The sequence below is a fragment of the Drosophila grimshawi genome, unplaced genomic scaffold, assembly GCF_018153295.1.
Source record: "Drosophila grimshawi isolate 15287-2541.00 unplaced genomic scaffold, ASM1815329v1 contig_1367, whole genome shotgun sequence".
NCBI lineage: Eukaryota > Metazoa > Arthropoda > Insecta > Diptera > Drosophilidae > Drosophila > Drosophila grimshawi.
Genome location: NW_025062889.1, coordinates 13975167 through 13999023, shown reverse-complemented (window position 1 = coordinate 13999023; position 23857 = coordinate 13975167). Strand labels below are relative to the sequence as shown.

The 23857-nt window shown below is 40.8% G+C and overlaps 8 protein-coding genes across 8 annotated transcripts; 2 read left to right on the top strand and 6 right to left on the bottom strand.

The window, feature by feature from the left end:
• Positions 1–13901: 13901 nt before the first annotated feature.
• Positions 13902–14908, top strand: LOC6561176 (isochorismatase domain-containing protein 1). Its single transcript, XM_001986771.2, has 4 exons — positions 13902–13929; positions 14089–14231; positions 14306–14515; positions 14581–14908. Exons 2-4 carry the CDS (start codon positions 14109–14111, stop codon positions 14851–14853), a joined length of 606 nt encoding a protein of 201 aa, XP_001986807.1. The 5' UTR covers positions 13902–13929; positions 14089–14108; the 3' UTR covers positions 14854–14908.
• LOC6560864 (pupal cuticle protein Edg-78E) lies at positions 14863–15646 on the bottom strand. Its single transcript, XM_001986770.3, has 3 exons — positions 15588–15646; positions 15400–15490; positions 14863–15332 (listed from the first exon to the last, which is right to left on the bottom strand). The coding sequence occupies exons 2-3, from the start codon at positions 15409–15411 to the stop codon at positions 15063–15065; spliced, it is 282 nt and encodes a 93-aa protein (XP_001986806.1). The 5' UTR covers positions 15412–15490; positions 15588–15646; the 3' UTR covers positions 14863–15062.
• A 688-nt stretch (positions 15647–16334) lies between these two features.
• LOC6560863 (pupal cuticle protein Edg-78E) lies at positions 16335–16795 on the bottom strand. Its single transcript, XM_001986769.1, has 2 exons — positions 16784–16795; positions 16335–16724 (listed from the first exon to the last, which is right to left on the bottom strand). The coding sequence occupies exons 1-2, from the start codon at positions 16793–16795 to the stop codon at positions 16335–16337; spliced, it is 402 nt and encodes a 133-aa protein (XP_001986805.1).
• Positions 16796–17502: 707 nt separating this feature from the next.
• LOC6561263 lies at positions 17503–17933 on the bottom strand. The gene is made up of 2 exons (XM_001986768.2): positions 17866–17933; positions 17503–17798 (listed from the first exon to the last, which is right to left on the bottom strand). Exons 1-2 carry the CDS (start codon positions 17875–17877, stop codon positions 17565–17567), a joined length of 246 nt encoding a protein of 81 aa, XP_001986804.1. The 5' UTR covers positions 17878–17933; the 3' UTR covers positions 17503–17564.
• Positions 17934–18196: 263 nt separating this feature from the next.
• On the bottom strand, positions 18197–18928 carry LOC6561262. The gene has a single exon (XM_001986767.3). It carries the CDS (start codon positions 18926–18928, stop codon positions 18197–18199), a length of 732 nt encoding a protein of 243 aa, XP_001986803.1.
• Positions 18929–19162: 234 nt separating this feature from the next.
• On the top strand, positions 19163–20237 carry LOC6561274 (NADH dehydrogenase [ubiquinone] 1 alpha subcomplex subunit 8). Its single transcript, XM_001986766.3, has 4 exons — positions 19163–19435; positions 19628–19803; positions 19867–19957; positions 20020–20237. Exons 1-4 carry the CDS (start codon positions 19307–19309, stop codon positions 20149–20151), a joined length of 528 nt encoding a protein of 175 aa, XP_001986802.1. The 5' UTR covers positions 19163–19306; the 3' UTR covers positions 20152–20237.
• Positions 20226–22614, bottom strand: LOC6561273 (RNA-binding protein 28). Its single transcript, XM_001986765.2, has 3 exons — positions 21442–22614; positions 21125–21380; positions 20226–21049 (listed from the first exon to the last, which is right to left on the bottom strand). The coding sequence occupies exons 1-3, from the start codon at positions 22584–22586 to the stop codon at positions 20438–20440; spliced, it is 2013 nt and encodes a 670-aa protein (XP_001986801.2). The 5' UTR covers positions 22587–22614; the 3' UTR covers positions 20226–20437.
• Positions 22615–22756: 142 nt separating this feature from the next.
• On the bottom strand, positions 22757–23670 carry LOC6561142. Its single transcript, XM_001986764.2, has 3 exons — positions 23493–23670; positions 23072–23431; positions 22757–23004 (listed from the first exon to the last, which is right to left on the bottom strand). Exons 1-3 carry the CDS (start codon positions 23573–23575, stop codon positions 22800–22802), a joined length of 648 nt encoding a protein of 215 aa, XP_001986800.1. The 5' UTR covers positions 23576–23670; the 3' UTR covers positions 22757–22799.
• Between the last annotated feature and the right edge of the window lie 187 nt (positions 23671–23857).

The window sequence follows — 23857 nt, the reverse complement described above, 5'->3', positions numbered from 1 at the left end:
TGCTCCGTGCCTCGTGCTCTCTCCCCCAGCTTATCTGCCTGCCAGTTTGTTGTTGTGTTTTTCTTGCGGACACTAAAACTCTCACTTATTGCCTGGCCAAAAGTTGAGACTGCATTTTATTTGCCTGCTTGCAGTTGCTGTAGCGGTTGTTGTTGCTGTGTCTGCTCCTTTCGCTTCGAGCTCTAATTTGATTTGTATTCAGCTGCTTGGCTCGGTTGGGAATTGCTGGAGTATCTCGCTTTTGTATCGGTTTTTTGTTGGCTTGCTGTCTGAATTGCAGTGCCATGTGGCAAGTTGAAATCGGTTTGTTCTTTGTGTTGCTATTTCTGTCGAACTAATTAATTTTGCTGCTGCTGCTACTGCATATTGCATGTTGTGTGGTTATGTGGCATCGCACGTTTTTGTCCTGTTGCATTGATTGAGATTCAATTAGTCTCGTTCAACTGGCCATTAATGGCTTACTCTTGCAGTCATATGAACTCGCCTCTAACTCCATCCAGCCAAGTCAGCCAACCAGCCAGCTGTCAATCTCGCTTTGTGGTGCATTGCGCATGTGTCCTTTGTGTCCTTCGCTTGCGTGGAAGATTTATTGCCTTTGGCCTTTCCTAAGCTCGAAATTAATGTACTTCACAGTTGAGTTTAGCAGCTGCCAAAACGCCACCAACAGATTAGCGTAGGCCATTGCTTTACGGGTGTAGGTGTGTGTGTGAATAGTACGCATGTGTGTCGGTGTGTGTGTGTGTGTGTGGCAGCCTAATGAAGTTGTTAATGCGTAGGCAGCCGTGTGTGTGGGTGTGTGTGTGTGTCAGTGTGTGTCCTTTAGTTAGACTGTGACAGGATTACTCGATTGCACTTATACTCAGCAAGCAAAACACAAAAGCACTGCAAACAACTGCAAATTCCAATGAATTTCTTGACATACGGAAATTAAACTCAAATCAATTCTACATTTTTATGGTATTAATTACTTCATAAGATTCGAAAATGTCTAGTAAACATTTTTATTCATTCAATTTTTATCTATTTTATATTTATTATTCATTTAATCATATTCATTACAGAATAATTAGACTTGGTTATAAAAATTGTTATAAAACAAAACATTAACTTAAATTTAATTAGATTTCCTAATTTTGTAAGCATTTTTATTCTTCTTTAATACATTTAAAAACAAGTTTTTATATTGATTTTGATCTATACAATCTATGTTAAATTCTAACCGACATTTTGTTACTGTGCAAAAAAATCTAATAAGTCGCTTAGGAGTGTGTGTCTCGATGTGTGTGTGTATTAGCCATGGGCTTAACACCCTTTTGAGTGGGCTGTCAAGCTAGCGCCTGAGCAGCTTCCTCAACCGAAGGGACAGGCACTGATGACCATTAGCCAGCGGCAGGACTCTGGAGCTTCCTGAGACCTATAGAGGCGAATCACTGAGAGTGACATTCATCTGGTTTATGTTGTTCGTTTCATTTCGTTTTGTTTTTTCGTACTTTCCAAATTTTATTGCTTTTGCTTTTTTTTATGTGGTATCCCAAAATGTATGTTTGTAGTTACGATTTCAGAGTTGCCCATTTTGCTCAACTTTCTTCCCTATTTAGTTCCCCTAGGCTTGTTTCAGTTTGGTTACATTTTTTTCGCTGTTACAGCGTTTATTTTTATGCGCACACTTGATTGGATCGTAAAACTTGTGTTGTTGGTGCTTAACTCTGCACTAACATCAAGCAGCAACACACATAAATAACTCAACTCAACTTAACTGAAAGACACACACACACACAAATGACATTTTAAATTGGACTAAAAGCCCGTTGAGACCAAAAGATCTTGTAGCTAATCATTGGTTGAAAATATATAGAAATAAGATGTTCTCAAATGAATCGGATAATTTTTAGGGGAAAATCAAGATAAAACTAGAACCTAATTTTATAATTACTAATATATATTCTGCACTTGACATTTTAATATCCCTACAGTGACTATGTAATATTTATAAAAATGCAATTAAAATAAATCTTAGCTGCCAAATCGACCTAACTAAAGTGGGTTATTATCTCGGATAAGCAAAGTGAGAGCCAAATTGCTGGCTGATCGTATTTCAGAGTTCACAGCTCGCTTAGCCCTAGTAAAAGGCAATTAAATTAAATGCCAGAGGCATGCATCAGTTGCACTTACAGCAAGGAATTAAATTACCGCTAACGAGTGTGCAGCAGAAGAAGAAGAAGAAGAAGGTGGGCAGGCGAGGTTAAGCTTAAGCCAGGCTAACTTGCAGTCATGGCTCAAATGACAACATTGCAGTTTGTAGGTTGTAAATTTTAAATGCCTTTGGCCCTGTTCTTGTTTTACTTTCGGATAGAAGCAGGAAATAGGGGGAGAGTGATGGGCCGAAAGGGGGAAAATGTGGAAGCGTTGCTGCAAATGAATTAATTTCTCATTTATTTGCTGTGGAACGGAAGGAGTCTCTGGGAGGAAACTGCGCCGAGTGCAGGCGCTTAATTAGGTAAGTGAAAGTGGCGCCAGCGCCAAACAATTGAAGCTGTCAGACGCCAGCAAGAAGTGGGTCAATTGCCACGGGCAGCGGCAATGGTACTCTCCTCATGCACCCACTTCATCCTGACCCGGCCACTTTTGCCCCGGCAACGTGCTCGAGCATATTTTAAAAGCGAAACAATGCGCCAAGTGTTGCATTGAGAGCATTTCAGTTGACAGCCATGTAGAGATGGACGGAGAGGTATAAAGAGTGGGTGAGCTTCAAAGAGAGAGAGAAAGAGAGTGAGAGAGAGATAGTCAACTTTGGCTGATAAGTGCAGTATAATTGAATTATGTGCTCAAATTCTGACAGTTGCCTATCGAAGTGTAATAGCAAAAGATGCAGCTGCCTCTGGGAATCACTTCAGCCGCAGGTCCTTTGCCTCAGACATTGCCACAGCTTGAGGTGGATGTGTGTAATTGACATCGCAAAATTCACTTGACAGCATGCCACATACACACACAAACACTCATATATATATATATATATATATATAGACACGCTCGCACCCACGCAAATACACATGCAAAGAAGTAGAGAACACTTGTTGTTTGTGCCATTAAATTAATTTGCTGTGGCGCAAGTGACATTAGCTGAAAGGAATTGGAATACATATATAGATAATCCTTAATGCTTTCTTAATCATTCACCTTTTAACCTAAATTTTGTGTTAATTTTTAAGCCAGCAATAAAACTGTGCTCTCACAAAAAGCCATCAAGCTGATAAAATAAATGATAAAATCAATAAGTATAATCAGTTAACTTAAAGCTAAAGTTGGCTTATAGCTTCAAGCGGCATTATGAATATTAATAGAAACCTATATAAAGTTAAGGAATCCTTCAGCCATACGAGTCAGAATATTGTATGTATAAGCGCCTTGATTAAAGCTCAATCAAATCCAAAAGCCCAGCAGGTAACAATGAAGCATTTAATTATAACTTTCACGTTTCGAAAACCTTTTCAGTTGCTGTCATTTGGGACATGTATATACATATGTACATATATGTATTTATTCTAGCTAAATGAATATTGAGCATGCTGTACAACCGTGATGTGATTCTCGAAATTCAATTTAAGTGTCGGCGCCAAAGGATGCACTGGAGAATTAATTGTATTTATGGCCTCAAGCAGTGAATACTCCATGAGTGCTCTTCGGCCCCCCGTTGAACAATTTGACATAATTGAAATTATATGTGCGCCGAGAAGAGCTGCACTTAATTTGCAGCAACAAATCTTATCAATAGGGCACATTAAACCGACAAAAGAGAACTGAACTTTGACATGGAATGGATAGGTAGGCAGGCAGGCAGTTGATCTATGCGGCACTCGTAAAGCCCTAGAACTGTCAATAAAAATAACATGAAGCAGTCGACTTACTGATAATTTATGTACCAGAAATTTTCGTTCCTTTATTTGCCGTGGCAGAGCCGAGTACAGATTTGGTACGTTGTCTGCCATCTCGCATAATGTATTATGTATTACGTATAATGCACACGCGACTATCTCTAGCACTTGGGCACTGCCAAAGCGTACAAGTTCAAGGACCAAGGACAGGGCAACGGCTGGCGACAACAAAAGCAGCAACAACAATGAAAAAATGCCATTAGCCAAGTTTTGTGGGCTCTAAATGCGTTAGGATGCGACGACGACTGGAGAGACAGGTGAGGCTCACAGCCTTGGATGCTGGCAGATTTATGCATGCAGTTGGTTTATTGAAAGTCAGCCGACTGTTTAGGCAGCTATAAATATTTTTACGTCCTTTACGTCCTAACCCAATGGCTGGGGCATAACTGGCTAATATAAGCTGAATCATCGTATTTTTCATAAATTTTCCTTTAATGTTCAGTATTATTATAATAGAAATGCTCAAATATTAAATATGTGAAGCATTGGCTTTTTGAATAAAATTAAACTCATTTACGAGTTTAGTTTTAGTTTGCAGGGATGAAAGTTATACGTATTAGATTATCAGATTTTCTTCCTTGCCTTTCGTTTGGGCCTTCGTCGGCAACACGGTGCAGGTATGCCAAAGTGGACTACTTCACTTCTCAGCATTCTTTCAGGTACATACTTGGCTTTATTTACGGTTCGTCTTTTTATTGGAGTCGACAGATATGCGCGAATCACCCGCTGTTTGTTTGCTTCAAATGTATTTTGCAATATTTGTTAGTTTGCTTTGCCTTGGCACCTGACAGCTAACAATGTCCTGTCTCCACGTCCTCACGCCCTGCTGTTGTCACTTATACTCATAAATAAGTGTGGGGAAGGGAAGGGGAAGCAGGGGGAGGTTGGGCAGAATGGAGTACTCGGGGGAAGTGAGCGTAAATCGTGGCACATATACATCATAAATGTAGACGAAGCCTAAAAACAAGCTCTCAAATTGCACATGGTAAAAGTTTTTATGATGCATTTAAAACTTCTTGATTATGCTCAGCGAAGCTATCTATAGCTTCGCGAATATATGCGTATGTTTATGTTTGGCTGACAAACCACTTCAAAAATACGAGCTTCGAACTTATTTCATTTCCCTGCAAGCGAAGTTAATTTAAAGTTGCGTGCAAGCATACATTTCAGGCGGCCTAGCAAAAAAAAAGAAGAAATTGTTTCCAAAAACGTACATAAATGCCTACGGCGCAATTAGGCATGTAAGATATCTCATAGTTATGTTCAGGAGCGAGACTAATCCCTCTCCTCCCATAAATAACTTTTGTGTTTCAATCAAAGAGGGACAGACTGGGGAGATGGAATCACAGTCTCTTTAAATTGTCTTCGTCTGATAAAGGATATGTTAAAATGTGAGTAAGCTTGAATAATTAAAATATCGTTTGGTTTGTAAAAAGATGTTAGATAAATAACCATTAAATAATATTTAAATCACTTAAGCAACTTCTTTCGGTTGAATGAAAATGATCAATCTTTAGATACCCCATTAGCTATTTATTTGGTTACTGAGTATTAAAAGTTAAGGTTAGACTCTTGTAAATCTGACTGAGATATCAGTGCACTTGTATCTGCATCTGTATCTCTATCTGCCTGTGCTTCTGTATCTGCATCTGATTCTGTCATCTAATTGGGCTTTTTATGCACACGAGCACACACTCGACATCATTTCTATTTCCAGGGCCATTTCCGTGCCAAAGCAGTTTATCACTAACTATGCACATTCAGGCTTGTTCTCATCCTTATTCTCGTCCTCGTCCTCGTCTTCGTCCTGTTGCCTCATCCAGTTGCCTGCAGCATGATGCTGCTTCTGTTGCAACTGCACCAATTCAATATTACGTATACGTCGCATATGCCGCTTTAGCCAACAGTCGCTGCGGGCTAAGGACGCTGCTTGACAAAACGTGTGTGCCACTCTACATGAAGTGCTCGTCCACATCCACATCCATCTCCATGTCCAGCCTACAGTCAGCCGACAACCCCATCAAGCGCAGCATCCATCCAGCTTTTACTGTTATCCTTGCAACAGCAGTAGCTCCCTGCCGCTAATGGGGGCACCCCACGGGTTTCAGCTTCGCGACACGCTTAACTTGTCGGCTTTAAGTGTCAGCGTTGAGTATCGTTCAGCTTTTGAGTCCACCTCATCCCCAAAGCTCCACATCGTACACACTCCTTCGTCCATCTCCCTCTCGCACTCTCTGCTCGTGTCTCTCTTTCTCTGCAGGATGCTGTGATGCGTAACTCGCATGACGTTTCATTAGCTTCATTAGGCGCAAACTTCAGTTCGGTTGACAGTTCCTTATGACATGTTATACAACTTTTTGACATGCAATGCCAGTTCACTTAATTGGCACCTCGAATCGGCCCAAAATCGCAGTGCATCAAAGTGGCTCTGTGGTAAGCAATTCGAGCGTTAACTAAAAGCATGAAATTCATTCTCAAAAGTGAAATGCCATTCAAAGTCTGGCTGAGAACAGTCGACTTGATCGATACCCTAGGCTTATGTAATACAATTTTCTCATCATTAGTTTATTAATCTATAAAATTTCATTAATATATTTTAAATCAAAGAGATTTAGCAAGTCTAGTCAATAGTTTCTCAAGCTCAAGATTCATCAGCATGTCATTTTGAATGAGTGCTTTGCTGACTTCGTATCTGCAGAATACTAGAAAATATACCCTTTACAGCCTATCAGTACAATCATCTGACAATGACATAGTAATTGCCATGAAATAATGATGTGACAACTGTAAATTTCAGCTATTCTCCAAAAATTCACAATGCGCATTTGTGACACGTCCACCTATTAAATATGGATTCGTTTATAAATTTATAGATCCGACTGCTATTGGGGAAAACGTCAGTTCATTTTACTTTACTACAACACCTTCGGCACACCCTTGCTGTTAAGTTTTAGCTCTCAATATTAGAAATTCTTAAGGCTGCCCAAGCACAATTGAACACAATAAGGCGACAGCCTCATTAAATGCTGTTGTCGATGACAACAAAAACAAAAACAACAAGGAAAGCCAAAGGAAGGCCAAAAACTTGAGCGCTGCTTGTTCATTGTTCGACAATAAAAAGGCTGTTGTTCATTTTTATGGAGTAACGCCTTCTGCCTTCTGCCTTCTGCCTCCACTCCCCTGCCCTTGCCCTGACTCTATGCAATGTGAGAGGCAAAGCCGACAGACGCCACAGAAGTGTCTGAAAAGGCGACGTCCTGAAGACGCCATTGTTGGCATTACACCAAAAACAAAAGCAGCGACAACAACATCAACGACAACAACATTGCGAACAAGTGAGCATTGTAAAGCGAACAATGTACAATGCACTATGACAGGTAGATACCCTGTAAAGAGTCATATAATTGTAATTCATAACATTCCTAAGTATATAGTAATCAGATATTGTACACAACTTTGACAGATTTAAGTTAAGAAGGCGACCGAGACTGGACCCACCATGGGCATCACACAGTCTCAGATGCTGGGCTCCCAGCTAAACCAGTGTCAAGTATTCAAAATGACTCTCTGTGCTCTCTGATGCAAATGAGATCACGATAGATATTTGACTTTGTGGCTTATGGTTTTGATTTATGTTGGACTCCGTGGATTGCATTTATTATTATTAGAGTCTCCCTCTGGTGATTGCATTCACATTATTATACCTTATTTAATGTCTTTGTGTGGCTTAGAGAGTATAAGCACCAACAGCAGGGACTTGTTGTTTAGTTTAGCCACAGCCACGCCCACAGCTCGAGTGTGTGTGACGCACATAATGAGTGCCTGTTCACAAAACATGTACCATCCACCCCATTCCGCCCCCTTGCACACCTTCGCACTCCGCCCTTGTCCATGTTGAGCTGAAAAAGTTTATGAATATGATGGAATAATTAAAAGTTGGCGCCAAATTGAGGGCGGCTCGTTGCGTTTGTGTTGCGTAGGTTGCGCAATGTCAACTTCAAATAACACAAGCAATGCCTACACTTATTATCCCCCTTCCTGTACTTTTGCCCCTGTGCTTTCATTGTTTGCCTTTTTACTTGGCACTTTTGTGGCCTTTGGACTTTTAAGGCCTTTTGGGTGCCTTATTTTTAGCCTTTGGCAGCGCCTACACGCACCTACAAATTTTCTTGTTACCAAAAAAAGAAAAAAAATAAATGTTGGAAATTTTTGGTTGCCGCTTGTCTACTTTTCGGTTTTTTTTTTCTATTTTTTTCCTGACGTTCTTTGGCTTTGCTTTGCTTGCGCTTTTCTTTATATGCCCCCTTTGAATTATTTTTTGTTTGTTTGGGGTGCTTTTTTAATTATGCAACATTAATTAAGACATGGATCGGGCTTTAAAGAGACTCTGTGCTGCTGTTGTTGTAGTTGTTTCTCAAAGGTGGATCAGACACAACGCAAACGTCGCTTGTGCTGTTGATGTGAGTGTGTTTGCTGAAGCGCATTTGCTACTTAACTATCACGTCCCCGATTCCAGCTCACCTCAGTCTAGGTGACAGAGACTCACACAACCAGTCAGGCACACAGAAACACACACTTGGCTGTATGGCTGGGCGCATTCAAAGGATAATTACGTGCACATTTATCCGGGGCCAAGTCTCTCTGGGTGGCCACTCAAAGTGCACTGGCGCAGCGTCATGTCAACAGCAAAAGCAGCAGAGGCAGCAACAACAACATTAATATTAACAACAACAACAACAACAGTAACAGTAACAGCTCAAAAGTTTATTTGCTGCTAAGCAGCCTTAGAGTCAAATACAAACACGGAAATGCGCTCAGCATTTTGGTTCAATGAACTCCAATGAGATGGGGCAGCAAGTATCAAGATGTGGTAAAAGCAGCTACAGTGAGAAAAAGAATAGTGTAATTTATGGAATTTAACAAAATGGTATAAATAGATACTTAACTTTTGCCTGTAAACAATTCATCTTTTGCTTAATAGTTTTCACATAAGCTCCATTAAAAGTATCCTTCGGCTATAATGAACTTTTTCTTACTATCTGAAAAATAGTTTACTTCTTAGTTAAGTCTCTGAAGAATTTCAACAACATCAACTTTCGATGCACAGTGAGAAATTCTTACTGAGAATATTTATTTATTTTGCTACACTTCAATATCTTTAAGTTGCCTTGAATATAAAAGTATTAGCAAATAATTATGTTAATTAGTATAACTTATTCATTATTTATTAAAATCATCCGAAAATGCAGAGAAATTATCTGAAATTTATGAATAGTTATGCAAAGTTGCATTTTCTACTTATTTAATGATTTTTGTCTTACTTAATAATTACTTTCATAATAAGAAAGGAAATCTGTTAATTTTTTAGAAGTCTTAAATACTCCACTGTTGATATATCTTAAAGAATATAGTATTTTTTCTTAGTGTCATCATTTGCTCAGCTCGGTTGAATTGCAATCTGATGCTGCCCAGTTGGCCAGTTAGCAGTCTGAAGCGCTTTAAGCTTTCGACCATGCTTTAACGTGTCTGCTTCTCTTTGTGGCCATAAAAAACGACAAACAGCTGCTGTCAAGAATTACAACGACGACGACGACCTGTGCTGGAGTGCTTGTGTCTGTGTGTGTGTGTGTGTGTGTGTGTGTGAGTATAATATATTTGCCAGGTCTTTTGTAGCATATGGCAAGTAGTTGTTTAAGGTAGAGCCCACACTACAAACTCTTGCCTCAACAAACTAAGCATTTCGGCTTAAACATTTTTGGCCTGAAACTTGAAACTCGAATTTGTTTTATTTCTTATGCGAGTAACGCAACTGAAAAGTTTACAACATAATCCAAAAGTCCACAAAGGAGTAAAAAGCCGGACCCGGCAAAACTTGTGTGGACGGCGGACCTAACTGCTACTTCTGCTCCTTCTGCTCCCCCCTTCAGTGGTCTGCTGTGCGTCTCGTGCGTAGGTGCTGCCATAAGTTTTATGTTGCCAGTTGCCTTTTTAATGTGGATGGGTGGGCATGACGAATGAGCTTGGGGTAACTTTTTATTTATGTTGTTTAGGGCTGCAAACTGTGACAAACTGAGATCACAAATTGCAGCCGGGCTCGGCTCGACTTGGCTTGGCCCGGCATTCTGAGGCCAAGTCAGCCCAGTCAGGGGATGCCAGCATCAAAACATGTCAATTTACAGGCGAATGCATCCACGAAAGGTTTCGCTGTAGCCTTTGACGGCGGCGCTGAAAAGCCAAAGATTTTCATCCAATTTGCAAAAGTGGCGCGTCGCGTTACGCATACGCCACGTGCGTCAACGTCAATGTCGACATCGACTTTCCACTACCACTGTGCCCCGGCTGCCGTTTTGCTTGACTTCACACGCTGCGACATGTGAGCTATAGCTGAAAGTGCTTCTAAAAGTACGGCCAGGTAGGTGTGTGGGGGACAGCGCGGGGGGGGGCTGGGTTCGTGCGATAGGGGAGAAACACGTGCCCGCTGGCAAGTCAAACATTACAACATTACGCGCTTTCCAATTCACCTGTGAAAATCATTTGCTCTTTTTTTTTTTTTTTGCTTTTCAAGCAACGTGTAGATTTTTGGTTGTATTATTCGCGATGTCCTGGAACTAAGCAATCAAAAATGGGTTATATGTGTATTAATAATTAAATTGTTTCAAAAGATTGATCTTATTTATTTAGGGTTGCAATTATAAATTTACTGCTTAAAATGCATAGCCTACTCTTGGGCTTCCCCTTTAATCAGACTTATTCCCGTTTCAAATTAGCTGTAAGGTCAACGTTTGAATAATTCAGCTGTTATTTAGTACAGAGTATTTGCTGGGTGTAAGTCAACCCATTGCTACTTACGCACTACACACGATCAGCATGCCGAAAGAAATTTAATATTCATTAAGCCCATATGAAATACAGGGTATCTCTAGGGTATGTCAATATACATAAACACACACACACACATCACAGCAGCCTTTTGTGTGATCTCTTTTGTTTTCGTTTTCCAATTGTGGTTGTTGTTGTTGTTGTTGCACTTTTTTCGTATGTCGAATTTGCCTTGTCAAATGTTGGAGCCAAACGTGACAAGCATTAGCTATAGAAGCTGCCTACGCAAAATGCCAGCATGTCTTCATATGTATAAAGAACTGACTATAAGGGGCATTAAGGGCAACACTAAAGGGTGTTGCGGGGAGCGCCACGTGCGTAGTTTGGCATATCAGTTGGTTTCCAATTTGAAAGTCGTTGATAAACAAAAAAGTCTGGGAGCAAACTGTGGCATCGGAGCAGCGAATAAATGTGGAATTAAAGGGGTTGACATTTAGTGCCAATATACATATGTATAAATATATATATATATATATGTTATATATATATATATATAAATATATTTGTATATGCTGCGCCTTCCCATGTGCACAGTGTCGAAACAAAAGTTTTGCACATCTATCAAAAGCGTTGAAAAGCCACAAAGCACAAAGTGTCTTTCCATGTTGAACTCAAGACTGACTTTTGTTGCTTAGAAGTCAGACATATGCCAAATCCCATATTGTTGTTCTCGTGTGTAGTTGCTGGACGCCTAGAGCAATATGCAAATTGAAAATGGCAAAGGGGAAATGGGGTAAATAAGAGAGCACAATCGAAATTAAATGACTTTTGCTTATTGTGCAATCAAGAATTACTACAAAATAAACTACAATTGAGTCGCATTTACATTTCATTGAATAAATTGCATCATATATACATCACATATGTAGATAAATAAATATACATATATATATATATATATACATATATACACACATTACTATAATGCTTGAATCCTTGTGTACTGTAAATAAATGCCATAACATTTTGCTTCCCACTTTTGCGCTTGAGGGAGCTTTGCCCATTTCCATTGCCATTTCCATTTCTAAAAGTTCTTGAGTGGAAAAATCACATAAAAATACACACACACACAAGCACCCAGAGTGAAATCATATGTATATATATATATATATATATATATATATGTGTGTGTTTTTGTTAGAGTAACTGTGCAAGTTGCAGACAGTACAAAACATTTGCGAATTGACTTGAATTGTTTTTTTCAAATTTCGAAATTTGTGCTGCAAATGAATTGTTGCTGGTTGCTCTTACTACTCTAGCTGTTGCTGTTGCTGTTGTCAATATTGTTGTGGCAATTGAGTCAATTTATTATTAGCATTATCACCTCTCGATTCCAACCTGGCAGAGCAGGCAGCGATGAGCTGTAAAAATTGCCAACATCTCATCGCTTGTTGGGGACAATAAAACCAAATATAAAATGCAAATTACTTTCAACGCATTGAAGCGAAAATGGCGTTGAAATTGAAAACCCAAAATGGCTTTGACTAGCGTGTGGCGCTATGAATACAGATATACACTCATCTAAACACACACACACACACGCACATATGTATATATAGATATACCTATTGAGTGTGCGTAAATACAGAAGAACATGTCAATAACGAAAGGCTTGGATAAATGGGTTTTATTGCCTCTATTAAAGTGTGATCTTTAGAAGTAAATTTAAATAAATATTGTAAACAATCATAAAAGCATTCTAAAAATTTTTAAAAATAAGCTGAACAAATGCTTTTCCTTATTTTTGTAGCAAAACGAGTCAATAAATTAATTTGAAGTTAAACAGTTGAGAGACATTTTATATCGGCCCGCGCAGTTCATCCTAAGTAAGCTGGACTGTATCGAATTGAATATGTTTTTTTGCAAAATGGCTACTCAGCAAGAAAAGCCAAGTGTCCACGTTCAGTTCCGGATGAAACTTTGTAACGATGTTGAGTGGCACACTCGGTCTTTTAAATTGCAGCGCCCGCAAGTTTGGAGGCTTATAAATAATGTACGCAGCCAGAATTGCTGCGAACTGTACTCATAGATGGTTAACAGCTTAGCCACGCCCATCTAACCGAAGCTGTAGCCCAAAAAGAAAAGGGGAAAAGGTAGCGTAAATTGCTGAAATATGCATGCGACTTACACAGACAGGATGTGTTGGGCAGAGGGTGAATGCGGGCAATGGCCATTGCCATTCCATTATCAAGGCGTTGGCAAGTCCAGGGAGCGGTATGCCATCGAAAACTACGTGTCAGGCATGCCAAAGTTATCCAAAGTTATCCGAAAAAAAAAATATAAAAAACACTCCAACATGGAGCCTGCAGAGTGCGTATATCGCTGGGCAATGGTCAATGGATTTTGGTACGCATTTCGTTTTGGGTTTTGTGGTTTTTGAAATTGCACGCATTTGATTGCGTTATTGAAATTGACTGTGGCTTCATTACTATAATGCTTTGTCGAAGACTGGGTGGTTGGGGTTGTTTTGTATTAAGGAATTCAATTATAAATGCCTCCCAACGTACAATGTCTGGCTTATATAGTATCCGGAATTCAGAAATGCCCCACAGCTGTTCTGCTGGCTTATGAATATAAATCAGCTACCTGTGTGCGCAGTTTTGTCTGGGTCCACACAATTTAGTTTAATTGCCACGTGGGGTTTTGGGAGCTCGAGTCCCAAGTTGAGTGTGCCACAAAATGGCTGTGAGGGTTGTCTGGGATTTAAGATTAGTGGAGGGTGTTGATAAATGTTTACTCTATGCCTATTGGCTGTTTACTTTGTGGGCATGAGTCTGGCTTGGCTTAAGTCCATTGGGCTGCATTTAATAAACGACTGTTTCTTAAGTGCTATCTAATCCATTATACAAAATAAAAACTGCATGAAATACACTTTTTGGATTTAAGTGAACTAAAACGGTTAGTATTCCGTCCCTTCTGTCAACCACAATTTATGCAATTTCACTTAACCGCTAGCGATCTCAATTTTCAACTTTAATAACCAGTGTGGCAACTCTTAAAAACGATAGTCTTTAAAATAATTATCGATATTGGTTAACCGTTTCGTATCGCAAAAGAAACAGCTGTCTTTGCTTATTGGAAAATCACTCCTCGAGGAACTTTGTGCCTAACAGCAGATGTGAGATATTTAATATGCTTTTCGAGTAATTAAATAGCTGCTGATTGTGTTAGATAATACTGTCTTTACTTGTGTTTTGCCTAGCATTTGTTGTGCTCATAGTTGAGTATGCGATCTAATTATGTTTATCATTTACCTCGTTTCATGTAATCCAATTAGTTGAAGTAAATTAACTAAAAATGGCCTTCAGACGCTGTCACCTAAACCCGAAAAAAACGCTTTTTCTGCTGTGCGATATTCAGGAAAAGTTTCGTCCCGGCATGCCGCTCTTCGACAATATGATTAAAAATGTGGACAAGCTGGCAAGTGAACTTTGTAGCTGCACAGTAGCAAGTATCTTATCTTAAGCGAAAGATTAAACTAATTCGATTTGCAGACGAAGGCGGGAAAAGCTCTCGATGTGCCATTGCTTGTCACGGAACATTATCCAGAGAAACTGGGGAAAACTGTGGCCGAGCTGGACGTAAATCATGCCAAATTCGTTATTGATAAAACCTACTTTAGCATGATGACGCCCCAGATGAAGAGCGCTATTAAAGAAATCTTTGGCGAAAAACCACAGGATGTAGTCCTGTACGGACTTGAGGTTGTCTACATTATTTAGATTATCCGCTTAGTTTCTCATCAAATCCAATCCTTGTTTTTGCGCAGTCACACATCTGCATTGAACAAACTGCGATCGATCTGCGGGAACAGGACATAAATGTGTACATTGTTGCCGATTGCTGCTGCTCTCGCCTCAAACAGGATCGTGACTTGGCTCTGGAACGCTTGCGCCAGGCGGGCTGTGTGATAACAACCAGCGAAAGCGTCATCTTCGATCTGGTGCGTGATAAGAACAATCCTAAGTTTGATATGGTGCGCAAACTGGTAAATTCACCCTCGCTAGACATGGAGCTGGCACGCACCCCTGCCAAATTGTAAAGACTGCATTTTTTATTTTTTATTGCATTTAAAGTAAAGTCTAATTTCCTTTCAACTTACGTTTTTTTTTTAAATTTAGATTAGTTAAGCACTTTAAGCATTTAAGCTTTAACAAAGGTTTTAAGATTCAGATAATTTTGGAAGCCATATTTCGAATGAATTGGTTGTGAGAAGACTGCAAATATGGGGTTATTTATGCGTAAGCAAGTTTAATTGATGTGTGGATGAAATCCGGTAGAATCGGCCGTGTAGGTGACTCGTACGGGAGGCTGACCATCCTCGGCGGGCAAAAAGTATTCACCTTGAATACCATTCACATTGCCCTGGGCGGATGTCTTGATGCCATTGTCCACCTCAATCTCATGCTTGTACTGGCCTGCACCATCGAGATTCTGTTGATTGACGTGCTTCAGCAGGACGGGGTCTATGGCACTGACCAGACCGAGGAACAGTAGGAAGCAGGCGCAGTTGAGCAGTTTCTAGGGATTCAAGGATTTGCACAATCAGTTCCTTAATTCTATACAAAAGAAAACAATCGTTACTCACATGATTCAACATGTTGTGCAAGTTCTGTGAATTTCAACAAATATCAGAGTGTCATCAGCTTTTTATAGACTGGCCCCGTTTGTTGCTTGAGCTCAAATAAAAACGAGTTTTAATTAATAATTATAATAGACTAACTTTCATACCAGATATCGATTCAACAAATTTACAGAATACATTTTTCAACTTACTGGCGTTGACTTAGTTGGCTCAATCCACAGAAATAACGATTACCAAAATGATATGCCTTGCAAGAATCGGTCACCTTTTGACATGATATTAAAATTTGTACAAATATAATCATTTTGATGTCAGAAATGGAATCATTAAATTTTGGTATGCAATTTGTCCGTTTGTTAATTTAATAAAAGTAAATAAAGAAAAAATCAAAACCTTTCCGGAATTAATAAAATTTGTAAGTCAAATCAATTTTAAGGGTAAACGATGACCAACAATAAATTCCTGGTGAAAATCGGTTCAGTTTTGTCAAAGTTATGGAAGTGGAAGGACCCGGATAAGCCCTATACATCCCCTGAGAGCTTTTGGTATTCCATTAAGTTGTCACTTCCTGAACGTGTTCAACATGGGTATCCATTCAGGACGAACAATGAAATCTCCTTGCATTTGAATATAACATTTACAATGGCTTCCATGGCCATCCCTTCCGGCTACCACCCCCCACCCACCACGCTCCATGTACAACCTAATATGACAATGCGTATTTTATGGACTTGCCGAAGTGGAATGGGAACTTTGGTCATAGAGTTGGACGCGTGACACGCACTCAACCCCTTCCTTTCCCCCTTACACTTAACATAGAACATTTCAGAGAAAATCTTGCGTCGTAAAGTTTTATTTTTATGTCCAACTGATGGAGACGCATCCAATTGCAATTGAATGTGCGGCAAACAGAGGGGCGGAAATGCAAATCGGACTGCTTAATGTTTACCGTGTCCATGTGAGCTGGCCGGGTGTGACTTCGGCTCTTCCTTGTGCGGTGGATGCGACTTAATGTAGGCCAGCGACTCGAGTATGGCCGCTGGGATGGGCGGCGGCGTTGGCACCGCGTCGCCATGCGCCTGATATCCGTTCTCATCGGCTGTATAGGTTATCGCAATGGGAATGCCCTCCTTCGACATAAAATGATACTCGCCGTGCACATGATTGTGCTCATCGCCCTCCTCCTTTGCCCCAATCCCGTTGGTCACGTCAAAGCTGTACGCAAAGTTGCCATGGGCATCCTGCTTCTTTGTCTCGTGTGCCTTCGCATGGGCGTCATCGTCGTGGGCCAAACTGGCGGCGATTAGCATGCCCACAATAAGGATTGCCTTCAAAAAAGGGCGTGGCAATTATACCATTCAATGTCGTGACAACAGTATCAACTTACGTATTTGTACATGCTGCGTTTTCTGGTATCAACTGCAATTAGCCAAAGGCTTTTATACCCAAATCCGCTGAACCAGTCGATATTATACATAGCATATATTAGTACATATAGGATTATATAAATATATTGTACCTGCCTTGTATATTCATTTTAAATGTAATGAGTCCCATAAATTTGAACGGTTACCTTCATTAAATTGTATCACATTTCGATTGTGTACTCTGGACTCCGAAGAGAATAGAGTATACACAAACCACCTATCACGTTTTCACATAAACAATGTTTACGATTGAGACCATATCAAAATATTATTATTTCGAAGTTGTAAACAAGATAATTTATTCTAATTGAGTTTAGAGATTATAGATATTACTTTAAATTTGATTAACAAATTATTTAAGAGTGAATTATATTGGCTGTGGAACCAGTGAAACCTTTCTACCAAATACAGTTTTAAAGCAGATCATAAATGTGAAAGGTCGATTGCTGGCTAACTCATTTATATAACTGAATATTAATTTATCTTTGATTTTTAACATTTTTTATAGTTTTATGTAAATGCGTTATGCTCATAAAGAAAATGAACTTTTCCCAAATATACATATATATTACGCTACGAACAGAGTAGTTTTCAATCGTTTATGTACGACTGCAATGTTCTTACTTTTTTCTGTGGAATTTTGAATATTGCTTTCATTATTTTTTATTTTGTTTTTTTTTTTATTAATTTGTGTTTTTTGATTTTTTCGTAAACAAGTCAAACGAATTTTGCTAATAGGGTTTAATTGATGTGTGGATGAAATCCGGTAGAATCGGCCGTACGGGTGACTCGTACATGAGTATGACCATTCACATTGCCCTGGGCGGATGTCTTGCTGCCATTGTCCACCTTAATCTCATGCTTGTGCTGGCTCGCACCATTCTGATTCTGTTGACTGACTTCCTTCAGCAAGCCGGGGCTTATGGCACTGACCAGACCGATGAACAGTAGGAAGCAGGCCCAGATGAGCAGTTTCTAGGGATTCAAGGATTTGCACAATCAGTTCCTTAATTCTATACACAAGAAAACAATCGTTACTCACAGGACTCAACATGTTGTGCAAGTTCTATGAATTTCTACAAGAATCAGAATGGCATCAGCTTTTTATACACTGGCCCCGTTTGTTGTTTGGGCTCAAATAAAAACTAGTTTTAATTAATTGCTGCTAATGATAGCCATGAATTTGCATTAGTTGGCTTTGCTGTTCTGCTCTGTTCCCCATCTCTGCTCCCACTGTCTGGTTTTGAGGGCTCGTCAATTTGTTATTTTGCTAGTTAATCGAAGGTGTTTAAATTTCAAAGTATAATGGATATAAAGAATTGAATCAACTTAATGAAATCAAAGCAAACTGCAAATAAGAATATCCTCTTGATTTATGTAGCTGGATTGTCCTCTTGGACTGTTTTTTTCTGTTCTTTCAATTGCAGTGGAAGAGGTTTGGCTCGACTCGTTAGGAGCTTGGCAATGCCATTGAGGAATTTCGGTTCCTTGTGCACATCTTGTTCGCTGGGCTCAATATATTTTTCTTGTTCTTTGTTGGGTGTGATTACAAGCGATGGGTAAAGCTGTGCCACTTGCCTTTCTATATCGGTATTGTCTTCTCCTTGCTTACTATTTAATGCTTGCTGATGACGTTTCTCATAGAAATTGTCGTAAAATTTGTGGGCCTCGGAGCGCACTGAATTTTTGAGTGCATTCATGTCCCACGGCACGCCAAGTTTGGATTTTATTTTATCCGAAACGCTATTGTCGCTGGATGAGAAGAGGGTGCGAAAAAGGTAGCTTAGATCGTTGGTGGCTTCTTCACTGGATCGTGCCACTCGTTGCATCTTCTTGTTATCCTTCGACGCCATCACCTCGTCTGTATGCTTCTCGCCCAGCATCATTTCAAAGCCCATTTGGGGCGTCTTGAGATATCCTCGATTCTTTAAATACACAAGCGGCGAGTTCCAGTTAGCAATGAGATCCTTGACAATCTCCCTGGCGGAGGTTGGGTAACTAAGCGTCTTCACATTGTCATGGTCCTCCTTAAACCTTGACGCACTCTGCTGGATAACGAATGTGCTCAGCAAGGAAACGAGTAGAAATAAGAATAATGAGTTCATCAGTGGACATCAAATTGAAAAGTGTATAAGATTAACGAATAAATTTTATGTTATAATGGACAAGCGCAAGAATAAAATTAAAATACGAGAAAATTGGATTAAATTATATTTTATGGTTGTGACAAGATTGGGAGTAAATTTGATTTTAAATTTCACTTCAACGTGCAAAGCAATCGATTGTCAAGTGTCGGGGTTATCGCAGTGGCCTGGGAACTTGCGTGAAACGGTTATGCCTATCGATAACACGATAGCAAACAGCTGTTTTTTTGGCTGGAAACGAGATTTGTGACTCGAAAACTGACAAAATAAACACATTTGTTTGCGATTGAAACGGCTTTGCTGTATATTTAAAGCATCGGAAAGCACAACTCCGACGTAATGGTCATTACAAGCAATACAACACTGCCGGAGGAGGCAGAGCTGTCCACACAGGAGCTGAATCTATCGTCGGCTGCACTGCGCGCTGGTGCTTTTCACTTGGGCAAGCAATGCGAAGCAGCCAACAATGTTAGTATTTGCCAGAAATTGAAGCCATGTCGGAGGCCTTAAGCCATGGTTAAGAACATGCATTGCATGTCTTCATATAGTTTTTGTATACGTATTCCGGTTGAACGGCATCAAGAATCAGTTATATAACCTAACCTCAAAACCGATTGGCGATTGTTTTGTTTACATTTGATTTGCGTGCCTCTTTTGCAGGAGTTTATGCTCTGTCGGCAGGAGCTGGATGATCCGCGAGCCTGCCTGGGCGAGGGACGAGCCGTCACCGGCTGTGCCGTGGACTTCTTCCGCAAGGTGAAGAAGAGCTGCCATGAGGAGTTCATGCAATACGCAACTTGCCTGGACAAGAGCAGCGGAACAATGGCTTTCGGACAGTAAGTCAATCAGTTAGTTTCTTCTTACAGCTCATCGAATCCTAATCTCCCTGTTATTCGCAGTTGCCGTAAGACTCAGGGTGTCTTTGACAAGTGCGTAAAGGACAACTTTGACTGGGAGCGTCCTTCCTATGGTTATTTTGCGCGTGCCAAGGTGAGCTAATCTACGTGATTATCTCTGGTAATTTGAATTGCTATAACAAATATGTGATTTAGGTCATTGAGACTGCACGCAAGGCGCCCGAGAAGGAGCCAATCACATCGTATCCAGATGCCACACCCGGTCTGCCAGCGGATTATCCAACACCACCAGCCAAATACGGATCACGCTTCTTCTGGCTGGAATAGTTATTGAGGCTTAGTGAAATTGGGCAGCCTGATGATAGCCTTAATTTGTAATTTACAACATGCATAAACTCTTGTTTCCATTAGTAGACTATGATGCAATTTATTCACTTTCAACACACAATTCCACATTGAATTCAGATTAAACTCTGAGGTTTGCTGACACAGGATATGGAAATATATCCGGCTGGTTGTGGACGACATACAAACTGGTTTCTCAGTCATTTATAAAACATTTCTGACTAAATCTCTAATTGCTAATATACATAACAGTCGCGTGTGGAGGAGCTCAATCAGTGAACCATTTGGTGCGCTTGGGTTTCTTCACTTTGCCCCCGCCAGTAACGCCGCCGCCGCCCTCGTTGCCGCTAATCATGTTCTTGTATTTATTAATCAATGGCCGCAGATCGTCCTTTTCGTTTTTGCGTCCTTGTTTGGGTCGATTGTTTGCCTTGCGCTCCGCCAGATGCGTTTCGCGTATCTTTTTGTTCTTCTGCTTGCGCTTTTCGGTCTTCACGCGCTTCATGTGCTCCGACGCCTGCTCCATGATCTTTTTCTTGGAACGCATGCGCAACGAGGTGCCCGGTTTGGCTGCCGTGCCCACATAGTCACCCTGCACATCACTGGCCATTTGCTGCTGCTGTTTCTTGCCTTCCGCTTTGGCTGCACGCGATGCCTCCAGTTTTTTTATGTGCTTCTGAAGCTTGACCTTGTTATCGTTTTGTGGTGCTATGGTTGTAGGCTTAGTTGGCTTCTGACCCTTTCGCTGCTGCTCCCGCCGTTCCTTGCGCTGCTCCAGCTTGGACTTGTAGGTGGGATTGTTTTGCTTGGAACGCTCGTTGCGTTTTTCTTTTATTCGGTGCACGGCGCGATCCTCAATGCTGAAGGCAACAATCGGTCGCTATGGGAAATACAAGAAATCAGCTTAGCTCAAATCTCTGATGACTTATATTCTCTGCATCCAGGATATACTTACGTGCTGTGTGCCAAAAATAGTGGGATTATTGTTCAGTTTGCGCAGCGCAGCCAATGCCCGCTGGTGCGTATCGAAGGAGAGGAAACCAAATCCTTTCGACTTGCCCTGCGGATGCTCTGGAGTAACTTTCTGTTCCCGCATCACTCGACACTCGTGCGGACGAAAGCCCGTGTAGCTGGTTGCCATCTGCTTGAGCTTCTCGTTGTCATAGTTTAGGGGCAGATTGTGTATGGACAGACGATTGCGGGAAACGAAGCTAATTGAAGGAAAGGAATTAGTGGGAATTGCAAGTAATTAAATAATAGCTGACTACTTACCGATTAAGATTCTTAAGCACCTGCGTTTTCACCTGCTCCAGTTCATGTCTTCTGGCCATGTCGGAGGCGGACACGCCGTCGGCTGCCTTTGAATTAGCCATAATGAGACCCTCTCGGGCTAAATAGAGATTACGTGAATCCTTGCCCGCATCATCTTTGGAGTCTTTGGTTTGCTTCGTTTTGATTTCATCCCGACTGAGTGCTGGATGTGGATCCAGCACATCGTTCAGCAGGGTAAACTCGGTACCAGCCTGCAGGCACAGATCCGCTGACTCCTTGGCCTTAAACTTAACAAAGGCAGTGCCTTTGGAGTGGCCGGAAACTGATTCCCGATTGATGATCGCATAATTCACCACACCGAACTTACGGCACACCTTCCGCAGATCCGCATCCTCCGCATCGAAGGGAACGTTCTTTATGAAGACTGTGCATCCCTGTTGCACATCATTGGAAATGTGCTTTTCCTGTTTCAGATTTTCCAGTTTCGCCTTCAGCTCCTTTTTATCCTTCTTTTCATCGTCATCGCTACCGTCATCTGCCTCAGCTTCGTCATCTTCCTCTTCCTCCTCATCATCATCATCGTGTTCTGCAACTGAATCATTTCCTACTTCGTCGCCAATTTCCATTTCAGGCTTCTCCTCATCTTCATCTTCGTCAGCGCTTCCGACACCATTTTCTTCGTCTCCAGTCTCCTCCTTGAGCTCCACCTTGGGTTTCTTGTCAGCAGGCTCGTCATCCTTCAGATGCTTGGCTGCATATTCATCCTTGCCAATGGCCCAATCGACAAACACCTTACGTCCCAGCATTTCTTTGCCGTTCGCATGCGCTATAGCCTTTGTCGCCTGGTTAATGGTCTCGTATTGCACAAAGGCGCATCCCACAAGCTTGCCATCTCCGCGCTTTAGGATTTGCACATCCTCCAGTGTGCCCCATTGGCCAAAATGCTCGCGCAGCGTTTCATCTGTCGATTTGTAGCTGATGTTGCGCACGATGAGACGAGCTCGTTTCTTCTGCCTGCGCTCCTTCTCTTCCTTCAAGCGTTGTGTGTTGAATGGATTGCGTCTCTTTCCCGACTTAATACCGGGTACATTCCCATTGGCGGACGGCTCTGTATCTATCAGTGGCTTCATTTTTTTAAGCTCCATTCTGCGAGCATAAACACTTGCTATGCACGTGGAGTTCAATTGTTGACATCATATCGATAGTTTGTATGAATCGATAGTTGCAGTGCTGCCAATGTCCCCGTCAATAATGTGGCAACACAGCGCATTTATTTACAATTTCTGAACGGATGCAGATAAATAATATATTATGCTATAATCAACAGGCTTTCATTTTATTATATAAACAAATTAAAGTTAGTCTTGGCTTTCTTTAAATAACTGGTGAAATTCCGCTGGCGTCTTAAAGTAATCAATCATAAGCATAGACGAACGATTGTCTAGTTTGAACATGATGTGTCTCCAAGGATTCAGCACATTTTTGTACTCTGAAATTTGGCCTCGTTCGAAATAATGCTTAGTTGTGCCCAGCGGCAATTGTGATCCGTAGACGGCCACATATCTGAAGAACAAGAAAATTAACAACTTAATTGTTGCAAACACAGATATCCACTTTAGTTATGCCTTACTTATCGGCACTTTTGTATATCCTCAGCGGATATTTAGCCACAAATGCGCGAATGGCCAGGTTAATTAGCACAAATCCCGCTGCAAAGAAGTAAATGTCTGATTCATTTGAAACAAGTACAGCAATATCAATTTTCTTGGCAATATTCATGAAGCTCATTGTTGTGGCCAATTGATAGGCGGCAACCAAGCTAATTAACGTCACTGTGGCAGTTGACACATTCTTGGTCCATGCCACATATTCCTCCATCGGCGCGCGGTAAATCAATTGGTAATTATCCGGCAAGTTGTCGCCTCGCAACAGATTCCGCTCAACATCAGCAGAACCAATGCTGCGCCATTTGCAGCGTGCGGCACTTGTGCTGAAATAAAGTGTTGCTCATAAATTGTGCAAGCTTTGGAGTAATTCCACAAATTACTTACCATATATTTAATCTGGGTACAGCCCTTGTGTTTATTCTTAAATTGAAGCATTTAATGCTGTTTCGTAAAAGCGCCGCACACATTTTGCTTTATTTTTGCATACATAGGGCCTAGTATGCTGATCGCGACCAGCGCTTGACCTAAGCAAAATATTTACTTCGCAACCTGAAGCACATATGCTGGGCATAATGTTATGGCATATTGCAAAGAAAATTTACTTTTTGCGAGTCTGTTCGTGTATCATTTGCTATCAGTTTATATTAATAATCATTATTTAACAAACTTATTTCATACAGGGTGATTACACCTCTTGGTGTTGAACAACATACTCATTTTAACAGATATGATATTTTGTGGTCACACAT